Raw genomic sequence first — 15,638 nt, forward strand, 5'->3', positions numbered from 1 at the left:
ATTTTTATTAAATTATGATATATTTTATTATTTTAAATTCACAACAATGAAAATGCATTTTTTAATTAGTCTGATTAATAGTACTGAGCAATCATTTATATTTTAGAACCCTATAACCCTAAATATTATATTAGCAACCATATATATTTTAGAATCAATCACTAATTTCAATTTAACAAAGTGAATTATTTTTAAATATTCAATTTTTCTCCAGTATCAATTAATTTAAATGTGTGTAAGAGAAATAAAGTTTAATTTTAACGTTACAAAACTTATAAGAATCAAATTTTAAAAAGTTTATATTATTGACCTTCATGAATTTTCAACTTCTTATAGAAAAAGCACCTTATATTTGTAATAAATTTTGAAATTTAAAAAAAAAATTATTCAATATTAAAAACGCATATTGAAAGTAAAATGTTATTTTTGTAATTATTAAATTTGTAAACAAAATTAATATTCACGATTATTTCATCAATTATCTTTCTTTTAGGTTTATCAATACTAATCAGATTGAACATTAAAAGAAAAAAAAATATCACTGAAGTTAATTGCGAAAACTAAGTTAAGAATTACTTAAACAGAAATGATCATTCACAAAATCAGTGTCAATTTTTTAAAAAATTTTCAAAATTTAATTTTTGTTGTAATTTTTTTAAAAATTTAAATACAATGTGTTTCTTGATAGGTTTTAAATTTCCCACTTACCGTAAAATAGTAATATCTGGAAAAAAATACAAAGAAAAACATAGAATTAATTTTATAAATCGAATTCATCTTTTTAAAATAGATCGATAATAAGTAAATTAACTCACTATGGTAAAAGAAAGTTTATTTGGATTTTTTAACATTATAAATGACCTTTAATTATATTCATTTATAAACTGATGCTTTTTGAAATAATTATAAGAATTCAAATTCGAAACTTGATTTTTGCGGAATTATAAGTGTGTACTTACTCCAAAATACATAATACTCCTTCACCACCTGTTGCACTAATGCTAAAGACACATTTTGTTTTTGTTCGGATTCCTTTCAAAAGTAAAACGTAGTTATGATAACTAAATGTCTTTTTTTTTTTTTTTTTTTTTTTTTTTTTTTGCTTTAAGCTGTCATTAATTGAATATTTGGTGATAAATATATTTATACAATTATACATATTTAAATAATGTTTTGGTGATTTGTTACTTAAATTCTGACTAGTAAATAATTAGACAGTAACATTTGCTTTAGAATCCATTTTATGTTCTTTGACACAATGACATGTAGACATATCGCTCATTTTATCATACCTGATATGTATTTTATCGGTGTCAGTCATTTTTATTTTACTTTTTAGATATAAGATGTAGATATAAGAGATATAAGATGTAGATGTAATTACGTTGCATAAATTAACACAAATGCATTAACACAAATGCAGAGAAAACAATGTCTTAAGTTGCTGTTCGTATGTTAATCAATATAACTCAATACATTTCTTGTTTGATTCCTATCTAAAATCCCTTATGACGAGATAAACTTTTCTAAACACTCAGTAACATGTTTATCGTAAACTGATTAAGTTATGCAGTTGAACAAGTATTTTGGGCTTGATTTTTCCATAGCTGAACAACCACATGCGTTACTCAAATTTCGAAATCTTTTAAATTTCTTCGGTAAACTATTTTTTTATGTCATGTGTGCTGTCTACACGATCCTGCACTATGACTGTTCATGTTGTACGCATGCGCTGCATTATACGTGTAGGTGTACAACTACTGTATGCGTAAGGAAAACGAAAGAAAAAAAAATACAAGAAAAAAATGTTCTAGCCTTCATCCTCATCCTCTCAGGGTTTGGGTAACCCCTCCCTGTCCCTTTCCCTCCTCCCAACCTCCTTTACAACCCACGATGTAGCCCCGGTCCCAATTCCGCTCTTATTTTCATTTCGCCCTGAGACGTCTTTCGCGCGAACGCAGATAAGTCCTAGAGATCCAATTTTTTTCCCTATCTCTCTTTTTCCTACAATTTTTTTTTCCTTTTTTTTTCGGGAAAGGAAGGGAAAGAAAAAGAAGAAGAAAAAAAAGCCTTGGATCCTTTTCTTCTCCTTCTAGAATCCTTCTTTTTCCTCCTACACTTCAAGCCTGTTTCTCCCCCTCCTCCCCCCCTCCTGGGGTCCAAGAGAACGGACGTCTCAAACCAACCCCTTTCATTCCCCACCACCCCCTCCTCATCGTCGTTTGTGTGGTGTCCCCTGCGTGGCATCCGGACCTGACGGATGCTGCGAAGGAAGAGGAAGAGGAGGATGCGGGAAGAGAGAAGACGAGGATGTCGGATAGAAAGAGAACGAATGATGCAAAAAAGAAGAGCTAGAGCAAAAGAGAAGAGGGAAGAAAAGAAAAAAAAGGAAAACGAACGATAGAAAGAGATGCAACCGGGTCCCATCTTCTTGCACGCGTTTGTGTGCAGCTGGAAGCTTAAAAAAGAAGGGACCGTCACTATTTCAACTAGTACTGCCTTAAGACCTAGAAAATGGGTTTTCTCAGTTTCACTATATCTACTAGATATCCCATGATACGTGCTCGAAAACTCTGGCCAAAAGACTTAGTAGTTATTGTGCCACAGTGAAAGGAAAAGTTAGATAGATATCTTAACACTTAAAAAACATCAAAATTGTTTTTAAACATTTATTATTCATTTTTGTGATCGTTATGGTCTTTCTAAGCATCAGTATGCCTACTATACATCACGAAATACATGTTCAGAAACTTTGGTTAAAAAACTTAATTGTTATCATTGTGAAAAGAAAAGTAAGAAAAATATTTAAACATTAAAAATTATCAAAACTGTTTTTAAACATATGTTGTTCATTTTTGTGATAGTTATGGTTTTTCCATCGGTATATTTAGTATTTATCACTAACTACTTGTTCAAAAACTCTGGTCAAAAGACTTAATAATGACTCTGTTACTGTAAAAGTTATAAAGATGTTTAAACCATTAAAAAACATCAAAATTGTTTCTAAACTTTTAAATTCATATTATTCATTTTTGTCGTAGTTATGGTTTCTCCAAGCATCAGTATATTTAGTACTTATCGCGAAATATAGGTTTGAAAATTCTAGTCTAAAGACGTGATAGTTACTGAGTCAAAGTAAAAGGAAAAATAAATAGATATGTAAACATAAAAAAATTTTGAAATTGTTTTTGAACATTTGAACACACATTATTGATTTAGTGCTAGTTATGTTTAAAAACCTAAGTTTCTTTCGTTTCTTTCTTTTTTTTTTCTTTTTTTTTATTTTGTAAAGGTTTTTGAGAATTTTAATAAATAAAAAATGCACGAAACTTGAAAATAATTGAAATATTTTCAGTATTCTATTGAGATATATAAGCATTAAAAATCATCAAAACAATTAACTACGAAACAATTCCAGTAAATGATGAACTGATTAATTATTCCATTATTTTTACAGAGTGTGAAAATTATACTTCCACTGAATTTAATAAATTACGTAAACATAACTATAGATCGATACATATAATGAATAGAATTCTAGAAAAACTCCTTACGTTTATTCGATGTGTTCCTTTGTTTGTGTATAATCCCCAAAACTCCTAAAATATTTGTATAGTATATAGAAAGACCTTTTAATGCATATATTTTTTGAAGGAAAAAAAAACGTTCAATCAGTAATAATTTTACTACATATTCAATTTACCAGTTATATTAAGGTACTTATATTCTTTTAAATAAAATATTCTGAAAGTTACATATCTCTTTGACTATAAATATTAAAAAGGCAAAATTTCTGAAAATGGCCTCTGAATAAAATATTAACATATTAACAAATAGAAGAAATTTTCGCTATTGTTTGAAATTTCAAATTTTATTAGTATTCAATTTTATGTATATTTCATATTAAGAATTTTACCTTTATTTTAAAACATATTTAATTTCTTTAAAGGTACATGAAATTTAATTTAAAAACTTTCAGTGAAATACGCTTCTTTATTTCAATTTTTTTTTATAATCTAAGCATGACATACTTAACAGAAATAACCTACACAGCATTTTAATACAGCAATAAACTGTTAGAAATTTCTCGTAAAAAATCGTTAAATAGCAGTTTATTTAGTTGTTATTTAACCATATTCAACCAAAAAAGTCCAAAAACCATAGAAAAGATGATATTAAAACTTCTAAGTGTGATAAAAATCTTTTATTGATCGTTTTTACCTAATAATAACAAGAATTCTATCCAACTAGGCGCACCTCATGAAACCATTTTGTTCTGAGCAGCTTGGTGCATACTATAGATGAGAGAGTTAATCAGTCAATCTTATAATCGGCTGTACAGAGGTTCGAATCCTAGTATTGATACCACAATATTTCTTCCGTTCCTTCACTACTTGAAAAAAGTCCAGTGTCCTATATTCTTCAATCGGTGACCCTGGACTATTAGAATACGAAACTATCATTTACGCGTAAATGGCCCAGCACCCACATGGTTCAAATATACGTTTAAGTTTTATTTTTATGGTTTAGAAACTATGCTAGTTGTAAATGGTTACAAAACCGTAAATTTTTGTATTCACTGTTTTTTAAACGTACCAGTTGTAACCAAGTAGTTTTAAAATCATAACGGTAAAAATAAGAGAGCAAAAGCTGTGAGTAGGGACAATTTTTTAGGTCGTATATAGCTTACTTCTATTTTAGTACTCATTTCCTATTTTACATTTCTAAAATTACAGTTTCTAAGTGCATAAATTGTTTTAGATTTATCAATCAAGGAACATTAAGTCAAAAAAAAAAAGAGAGGAAATGCGAAAGAATGAAGTGTTTATGAAAAATAAGCAAATTTTGTAAATTTCTTTAAATACCCATTTAAGTTAATTTCTACTTTTAAATATTTTTTGTGGTAACCTATAAATATTGATTTTTAAAGTTATACATTGAATAAATGTGTATTTCTGTGAACAATTGTTAGCAATCGATATTGTAATAAATGTTTCAGATTATTATTCGTCATACATGCAATTCCAAAAAAGCTAAAATTAATAAAATGTCATATACATAACATTAGCATTTATTCAGTTATTTACTGCAATCACATTGCAACTACAATTCAAGAAGAAAAAAATTTCGTTTACTTGATAATTTAACACAATTGCAACCAAAGTTTTAAAATTCCTATATACAAAATTAATTATTAAGCGAAATTGAAATGCTAGATAAAATTTAATTCGACGCTTTATTAATTAAACGACTATTTTAAACAGTTTACATAATAAAATCTACTTATGCTTGATTTTAGAACTAGTGATATGTTTATGTTGGAATTCTCGTGAGGAAAACAAACAAATTAAAAACATAAAACTTATTTAAAGTTTTCGAAAATATATTTTTAAAATCTGAATTTTTAAGATTTTTAAGATTTTTGAAGCTACAGTTTTCCATTACTCCAAAAAAAAAAAAAAAAAGCAAGTACAAATCATCTTAGTACTCAAGTCGAACGTGCATTTGTTTACAAAAATGAAATCCAAGTTTAAAATGAATTCTGAAATTTACTTAAGCGCCATCTGTTGAATTTAATTCTAAACATTTGATGAAATAATAAATATGGCTGCCAACATATGATTGAGATGTCACATGCTTCCACTTTTCTTTTACTGAATGTTGAGTCATTGAAAACAATAACAAATAGTAGCGTTACTAGTTTAAACATTTGTTTTTTCAAAAATATTTTATGTTATCAAATACCTTAAAGTATAAATTAAATTTAAAAATTATATTAATTTTTGAATATCATTTTTTTTTTTTTTTTTGAGTTAAACATTTATTTGGGGGGCTAAACGATCAAGATTATTAGTTATTATTGACCTATTGAAACATTAGATTTATAACAATTAACGAAAAAATTAATAAATGGATTAATTTTTCTAAAGTAATCTGACACAAAACACATTTGGTTATCAATTTCAATGTTTTTATTTTCATAAAAATAGTTATTTTATCATAAAAACGAAGCAAACTTATTTTCTGAAGTATAGTAGCCAACTTATTCATGGAGTATATGTGGAAAAATTATTGAATATATACATATTATTAATATTATTATTACTTTTTCTAGAATTTTTATTATTGTTAATATTATTGTTATCAATACTTTTAAAATTATTATTGCATCATAAGTTTTATTCTAATATTTTTTATGATTTAAAATTTATGAATGTTTCAATAGCAATATTTTCCATGTAAAACTGCGCATCAATATACTTCCATGAAATTAAATGTAATTATGGTTATTGTTTTTAAACTATTTAATAATTTAACTGGTAGTAAAAAATAGTTTGTTTTGATGTTAGACAATTAAAAATCTTGACCTTATTTGAGATGAAAGTAATTTCTGATCAAAGATAGTTTTTAAAAAATAAACTTGATGGCAGTATGAAAATTTTAAAAAAAATACGGAACTGAAATTTATTTTTGTACGTATAATTAAATATTTATACGAAAGCTTAAAGTATCAAATAAAGAAAAAAATCTACTAAATCATGACTTAAAAGATTTCAGCATAAGCAAAATTAATATTAAAAGTATTTTGGAAAAATTAAATCATTTTCTGCTAAATAAGTCTTTTAATATTTCAGCATTTTCTCCGCACATTTCATTGCTTCATAAACTTTATTCTAATCTTAAGAAAATATAGTATTCTCTAATTGTTTTAGCTAATGTGTGTAGAGTCAGACTGATACTTTTATTTAATAATATAATATGTAGTAATAATATTATGTATTGTGATAGAAACTGACTTGTTTCAATTATGTGGTGGAAAAAACATGAACCTTTTGAGTATTTTAAATACTTATAGAAGATATTTTCTTTTTAAGTTTTTGATGAGAGTTTTGATGTTTGCACTTTTATATTTACTTATGTAGCAAATAATTAGTTTCAAAATTTTTACTAATTCTTATTTTATGAATTCTTTCAAATTTTAAAATAAACTCGAAAACATTTGGTTTATACTCTCTAATCAATAATATAAGATTTCAACAATATAAAAAAAAGTAAGAAATGTGTCAGCATTTTGAAAAAAAATAATACTAAGAAAGCTAAGAATTTTACTTTTTTATTTTAAATCGTTTTTTAAATATTTCCTATTACTTGAAAATCTGTATTTTTCCTATAAGTGCGTACATTTAGATTTATATATTAATAATTTATAATGATTTATAATTACCTAGTTTCTAATTAACTAAATATTCTAGAGGACTTATCGCATACCTGCTTTATTTACTATTTTCTTATACGAATTCAGTCATCACGGGATTCTCCCATAAAAAAATATTGTATAAAATTAAAATTGAACGCCGAGGCGTGAATGCTAGGATGATCATTTTTGCACACAATATTTAAACAACTCTTGATAAAAAGCGCATTTTTTTAATTCTTTTTCTTAAATTTCAAATATTAAACATTCCATAGGTTTGTTAAATTTATAATTGTTTCTTTTTATATTCCATAAATGGCAGAACAAATAAAATTATTTAAATTTTTAAGTAAATAATACATTATATCAAAGAAAAATTTCCCATATTACACAAAAGCACATCTATCGTTAAAAATCAATAAAAGTCTTTCATTTATGAAATTATAGTTATCGTGGTAACAAATAAAAAATTTAAGTTGTCAAAATAACACTTTTTATGATAGAAGTGTATGAGTTCTAGACAACATTAAATAGTTTCATGTAATGAAATCTAATATGAAGAAAGGTTGTAACTGTCATTTCTTTCACTCGTAATGAAATATCATAATGCAATTCCTCTAACCAAAGTTCGTTAGATGTTTTCTGAGAAAATATAATATGATTTTAAGTTTAAAGTAAATGTTGTTTTTAACATATTACTCAAGCATACAGTGATCATATTTAGCAATATTATACTCTGATGCCTCAAAATGTTAACTATATTTTTTATATTGTTCGAAATGAAAATAATACCCAAAGAAGTAATTCACCTGGACTATCCAATAATATATTTTATTGTAAAAAATTTTCTTTAATTGGAAGAACTCACTTTTAAAATGACTTTTTTTCTCAGCACTTGTATTATTTTTGAAAAAGTAGTTTGAATATTGTTTAAAAAATTTTTCATAATTGGTCATAACCACACAACTAAGAATAATACCTCCATATTTTCACATATTACTTGGTTTAATATCATTAGAATACTAATCAAAAATTATCAAATACATTGATTAAAAATAAACTACTCTGAGAGAAAAAAGTATTGTCAAAACTACTAAAATATGGTAAAAATTTCTCGTTTTTCTGGCTAGGAACAACAAATAGCTCGGTAATTTTGAAGAAAGGGCTTTGATAATGATTTTATTCAAATTAACAATAGAACATAATTTAATAATGTGTGATAAAATTTATGGAAATTTTATCATGGTACCTTAGAAACTGGCATAAAAACCATTTATTCGGCCATTTTTATTTAAAATTACTTTAGTTTTTTAGTTTTTTTTTTTTAAAAGCTAAATGTGTGATAATAAGAATTATTTTGGTAAGAGGGTTTTCAGTAAACCGTTACCATATGAATGAAAAAACTGCCAAATTAATTATTTTAGTACCATGTACTTTGGTCTTATTAACCAGAATTAAAAATTTTTTTTGCCAGGTTGTCATTACCATGTAATACAATTATTTTAGCAGAATTTGTTTTCCCCTAGTACTTATCACAAAATCAGCACATTTTTCATTTTTGAATTATCTTATAAGATCAATTTTATTGTTTAAAATCTCAATATAGGAAAAGCAAATTTAACCTGAGTCAGCTTGAAAGGAAAATCAATTAACTAGACAAATTGGATATGCATTAAAGAAATTATATTGCTTTGCAATAAGTAATTTTGTAATTTTTCACTTTAAAATTTACATAATACAGAAATAGCTGCAAATTTAAATACAATTTTCCATTTTATTATACCTCACAGTTCCTTATTTCGAGACATAATATTTACATTTTCTTTCTTTACTGAAAAAAAAATATTTTATGCGTTTGTTGAATGTCAATTTTAAAATCCACTACATAACAAAAGAATTTAATTAAACATCAAAAAAATATCTATCGATGTTCAAATAACCATTGAAAAATTACTTGGTTTACAAAAATACCAGCAGATTCAGAACCCATTTGTTCATTCCAGAATACTTCAGTTACTACTATTTTTAAAATAATACTTCTTTGTCCAGTGGTATTAAAACTGAAGAAAAAGGTGGGATTTATTTCACAGCAGAACCTTCTATAAAAGTATTTACCTTGTTTCGTGAGGTACTTTCCTTCCTACTGCGCAGTCTTGCACTTTTTGAGAAAGAGGTCCTTAAATTTGCCCTTTCCAACATTCCATCGTTCCGTTCCCTATTCTGAAACCATTTCTTTTTTCCGCACCTTTCGCCTTACCAATAAAGTAAAGGGAAGAAAAAAAACTTTTTTAAGGCTAAAAGATAAAAAAAAGAAAGTAGTTTCTTCGTGAGCACACAAGCTGGACCGTAAGCCAACCGAAAGAGAAAAGAAAGTGGCTAGAAATAAGAGGGGTAAGAAGAAGAAGAAGAAAAAACAGCAAAGATAGAAGGGCGTACGCTTTGGTGGGTCCTAAGCTGAAGTAAGAAAAAAGAAAAATGAGTGTGGAGGCAGTGAATTTACCTCCCCTATCTACTTTTTTTTTATTATTATTCTCTCGGCCATCCCCTCCATCCCTTAATTCCATCGCCCCTCCAAAAAAGGACTGGCTTTCCTCCAACAAACTTTGCCGAGATATGGTCTTTCATGGATGATGATGATGATGCAGTCCCAGTGATGGAGTTCCTTCAAATCCTTTCCTCAAAAAATGCATGTAATGTCTCCTCATTTCTGACTCACTCTCTGCTTGAATCGTTCAAATCTCTATAGAAGAATCTTCTGACCAATACATTTTTCGTGAAGTGTTAAAATCGCAAACTGCATGCATAGAGTACTTTTACTTCGTTGATGCCATAATCAAACTGGTTAACTGGAGTTTTTGCTGCCTAAATCGCTAAACCTTGTTTTACTTTCCATTGTCTTATCTCCATTATCTAAGTATATCATAATATGAAAGTTTTAACCTTGATGTATCATAAACATTTATTTCAAGTATGGAATATAACTCAATGAAGTTACTGTTTCTATCTATGGACAAACAAACACCTAAAAACTGAAGTGATAGGATCAATGTATAGATAGAAAAAAACTTTATTTGCGCTTCAAAAGTATTAAAAGTGAATTGGGAGCCTAAAACAAGGTGCTCATTCTCGAAACTCAATACCCGTGAATGATGAAAAAGAAAATAGATTTGTGAAATAAAAAAACGCTAAGTTAAAAACGAAAAAGGGAAAAAAATAAAAATGAAAGAAACAAAAACAGAAAAACTGCGTTAGTCGAAATAGACAAATCGAGGCAGGCTACATTTCCAAAAAAGAAGTGGTGCGAAACTGATATCATTAACCAGAGAATTGGCATGCAGAATTTCCCAAAAGGTACTCCCGGAAGGATCATATGGGTTCCGAGTGTTAAGACTTTTCTTTTAACTAATAAAGATTTTTGAAACCTGTAATTGTATTTATATCCAATTATTAATCTATAATTCATTTAAAATTTCGTTATTTTTGTGAAAATATTTAAGTAAAATGTCAACATTTTATAAAATTTGTAAAAAAAATCATTTCAATAACATAATTTTGAAGAAATCATAAAAAAAGGCATGCATAAGAATCTGTATAATTTGTCATAAAATTTTTCAATTCAAAACAAAATAACCAAGTTCAAAATTTCTCTTATGACCAATAATGAAGTTAATAACAATTTAAAAAGAAACACGTTTCTTTTAATTTTATTCATTCTCAGCATCTGCATGCACCAGGAACAAATTTAAGTATTACACCAGACATGTAAATTTAATTATCTGAGTTAAAACTTAACTTTAAGACTATCAATGATATAAAAATGTAAATATGTCCTTCTTAATATTGAAAATTTTCGAAATCATTTATAGTCTTTCTCTGGCTAGTATATTCACAAGGGCTTTTGAACTTTATTATAATATCGGCTTTTCAAAAAAAAAAAAAAAAAAAAACAATGTACAATGTTTTTTTTTTAAACACAAAGGTTATATTACTTTTTAGAGTTTTACAAACGAAAACAAATTAACCACTGTTTTAGAATATCAAGATCTGAGAAAACAAGAGTAGGAAGAACTTAGGTTAAATCCCGTTAATAATTTAAATACTGTGTATTTCAGTTTTATTACCAGAATTATGTTTTTTTCTACCAGAAATGTCATTAAAATTCAGTACGATAATTTTACCGGAATTTTTTTTAGAGTGTTTGTTAGTGATTAATTTTTCAAAACAAAAAACACTTTAAAGAGGATTTCACAACCTAGTTAACCTAGATCGCGAACTCTTTCAAAATGGATCAATGAGTCACCAACACGAAGCTTTTCAGAAAATATGAATTTATTCATTAATAATTTCTATTTTAAATCTTAAACATTTTTTATGCTACAAACAGTATTAATAGAGCACTCGCCACCCAATGAGGTGTCCCGGGTACGAATCTCAGCGGTGGCTGGTGGATACGAATTCTGCACTCGGCTCGAACTGACCACAATGCTGACGCAAATATCTTCAGTGGTAGTTGAATCACGGAGTAGAGTCCCCTTGCCACCAGACTAACCATGGAAGGATTTCGTGGTTTTCCTTTCCATGTAAAAGAAATGGGAAGAAAACTTGGTCTGGGCGTTCCCTAGTCTTTTGGATTGGATTCTTTGTCTTCTGGACATAATTCTGATATAAAAAACCAAAATATACAGTAATCAAATAATTCATTCGGTAATTTTTCCTTTCATATAATAACGGTTTACCGTAAATTCTGGTTTTCAAATTTATCTTTCTTATTACCACATATTTAGTTAAAAATACAAAACTGAAATATTAATTTAGCCGAATAAATGATTTTTATGCCATGCTTCAAGGTATCATGATAAAATTACCAAATTTTACCACATTTAATTATACACACATTATATTACCACATTATATTACCACATTATATTACCACATATTATCAAATGATATTTTATTGTTCATTTTACCAAAATCATTATCAAATGGCTTCGATAAAAAAATACGGAGTTTTAAATTTCCCATAGAGCTAAAAACACATTAAATTTTACCACATTCTGGTAGTTTTGACCATCATTTTTTTCTCAGTGGTTGTTGTCGATTTTTAATAAATGATTGATATAAATTCATACACTTTATGAAAATTATTTACATATTTTCAAAACCGTTTTAGTAATATTTAAATTAAAATGTGTCCGATAACTTATCACGTAAAATACGGTTTTTAATACGAAATAAGTAATAAAACATAAAAATCTATAGGTTTTGAGAAATGTTTTACAAAAATTTAACTGTTTTTCATATAAATGTTAAGATATTAGTTTGAATGAGGTCATAAAAACAAATATAATTAATATTCTATGAAATCCAATCAGCATTTTCTCCGGCTTACAATATAATTAAAACTTGAATGTTCTCAATTATTAGTAGAAAAATTCCCTGTGCATTTTTATTTGAACTTTTATAAGATAGTAGTGTAATTTCATCGCAATTAAATTTAAACAATTATAACTATATGGTTAACACTTTCAGAGCACGTTTATTTATTTGAATTGAATACATAGTTTTATTAGGTTTTGATACATTTGTCTCATAATTATTAAGACGTATTAATTTAACATTAAAAAGGATGGTTATTAAAACTATTATAAATTATTGTATTTATAACTAAATTTAAGTCATATTTCATTGCAAAAGCATAGCTCTTATTTCATTATTCATAAAAATCAAATTAGTTTATTAATTTTGAACAAATGTACAACTTGACTCGATTAATTTTCTGAAAGGGAAAAATTTAAAGAAAAAGAAATTTAGCCTTCCTTCCTCACTATATGCAATCACTTAATTCATAATTATTTTTTTTTTCTAAATGATTTTTAAAAATTAAAAGAGCGTAATAATTTATGCGGAGCAATTCTTGCATAAAATTGTTTTTACTTACTTTTCATTAAAAATAAATAAAATATTTATTATAGTATGTTTCTGTATCAACAATTATTAAAAGTTTTTTTTTAAATAATTAGCAAAAACAAAACTAAATATTTATTTATTACGTTGTTGACTAAATATTTATTTATTATGTAAAAATGTTTTTTTGAAGGGGGGAATAGAATTTCGGGAAAGAGAAAACATAGTGAAATATTTATCTGTTATTTTCTCCTTTTTCTAACAAAAAAAGAAAAAAACTTATTTTTCTTAAACTTTTACTGTATATTATTGTCGCAATATCTTTAAATCATTCGAAAAATCAGTTTTAAAAATAAAAACAACATATCGTTCATTAAAAAATCCAACAAAATTTCAAATAATTTCCATTTTGTGTTCTGCTTTTAAAGTTAAATTTTATTCAGATTCGCAATCAATAAAAGTATCTTTTAATAGATAGTATTTCTTTTCTTAAAAAAATGGAAATTATTTATGATCCTGGAGTCATATACTAACCCTGATAAACAATGTATCTTTTCCACAAGATTTTTTTTAACTCTCTCTATTTAAGATTCACATTAACGTACTCTTTTGCATTATATTAATTAACTTGAGTTTTAAAGCTTAGTTTTAGTTATACCATAGAGAACTTTATAGAGTACTCCGTAATAATGTCACAAAAAATAATTAACTTCAATTGGCTAGATATATAGTTAAAAAGTTATTGTCCAAATCAATTATCAAAATATGTAGAAATACCTTTCTAGAAAATTTGAAACAAAATTGTTATAAATTTACCAACAGTTAAAATATAATAATATTTAATGGGGAAAAAAAAATTTTCAGTAATATATGTGGTAAATATTGTACGTTATTAGCAAAAATTTTGTTTATATTTTATCCAGTGCTTGAAAACGAAGCAAAATAAAACAAGATTCCATCAAAAAATATTTTTCCCTTATTGTTAATTAATATGATTTACTTTCATCAAAATATTTTAAGAAATATTAATATTTAGCGTAAAGATTGTGTGTCGCGTAGAGAACCAAATGTTGCCCTCTTATCTTGATATTAAAACACATCGTTCTCACTTATTCATGGTGTAGCAAGCAGAAATGTCGCGTCTCTGCGACATAAAAGCATGTGGACTTTGCAAACAATAGAAATGCGTTATAGCGTTTTTCCTTATCGCTGACAAATGTTGGGGCGTTCAATTCGCTGAATAACCTCGCCGTTGCAAAGCAAAAGAAAAAATATCACAAACAAGCCGCATTCTCTCTTTGAAACAGATGTTTCCTATCACCAACGAGAAGAGGAGTGAAATTTCCGTTTGCAACCACACTTAATGCATACAATGAAAAACATTCTATGTTCTCTAGACTAAAGTATAGGTAGACAGATTTCAACACATATGATTCAGCATTCTGATTCCATGCTTCATAATTTAAGCAAGATTATTTGAGAATTTCCAAGAGAAATAGAATCGAGGGAAACAGAAATTTGGGAGAATCTAATATGTTTTTAAGGAAGAATTCAATAATGATTTAGGGATTTTAAATTTTGATTCAGAAATCGAATTGATCAAAAAATAAATTTAGATTCATGGAAGAATTTTTTACACAAGATTAGAATTTTTTAATAATTTAAGAAAAATTTAATTGCATTCGCTTATATTCCAGGGAGATCAAGGGAGAGGAATAGATCAAAAAATATGCAAATTTGTTTTTAAGGAATAATTAAATTTTGAAGAAAAATTCAATAATGATTTAGGGATTCTAAAAACTGATTCAGAAATAGAATAGATCAAAAAATAAATTCAGATTCAAGGAAGAATTTTTTACACAAGTTCAGAATTTTTTCATAATTTAAGAAAAATTTAATAACTTTCGATTATATTCCAGGAAGAGGAATAGATCAAAAAATATGCGAATTTGTTTCTAAGGAATAATTAAATTTTGAGGTAAAATTCAATAATGATTTAGGGATTCTAAAAACTGATTTAGGAATAGAATAGATCAAAAAATAAATTTTGGTTCACGAATTAATCAAACATGTTTTTATGGAAGAATTTAACATGTTTTTAAATATAAAATAAATAAAGATTTAGTGATAATATGAATTCAAAATACTTTGAATCAACGGAAGTATAAATTTAGGTTCTAGAAAAAATTGGTTATATTTTTTAATAAATCACTACTACAGGCTGATCACTATCACTTATCACTTTGTATTTATCATTATCAATCATCATTTTAATTACATGAATTTAAAAAAAACATTAAATTGTAAGAATTGAAAATTTTTTTAATGAATAATTTAGCATGTTTAATGAACAAAGAATTATAAAATCCCTTATCATGAATTCGATAATGTAGATCAGTATTACATGGACAGTGATTTTGAAATTCACAGAATCAGGAAAACATAAATTTGAATCCAATGAAAACTTTAACGTGTTACCAAACAAGAGCTTGATAATGACTTAGGGTTACCTAAAAATGATTAAATTATTTTTAAGAAA

General features: G+C 26.4%; 2 protein-coding genes across 2 annotated transcripts in view; one reads left to right on the forward strand and one right to left on the reverse strand.

Annotated features, from left to right (window-relative positions):
* Polr3E (RNA polymerase III subunit E) overlaps nt 1-9,412 on the reverse strand; it is a 132,296-nt gene extending 122,884 nt beyond the window's left edge. The window contains exon 1 of the mRNA XM_071179248.2: nt 9,311-9,412. Coding sequence (XP_071035349.2) covers nt 9,311-9,394 — 84 coding nt within the window. The 5' untranslated portion in view covers nt 9,395-9,412. The remainder of the gene's footprint in view (nt 1-9,310) is intronic.
* LOC107438740 (uncharacterized) overlaps nt 1-15,638 on the forward strand; it is a 150,181-nt gene that overhangs the window by 3,307 nt on the left and 131,236 nt on the right. The window lies entirely within an intron of this gene.

The sequence above is a fragment of the Parasteatoda tepidariorum genome, chromosome 3, assembly GCF_982258835.1.
Source record: "Parasteatoda tepidariorum strain Cologne lab strain chromosome 3, Ptep-v5.0, whole genome shotgun sequence".
Taxonomy (NCBI): Eukaryota; Metazoa; Arthropoda; class Arachnida; order Araneae; family Theridiidae; genus Parasteatoda; species Parasteatoda tepidariorum.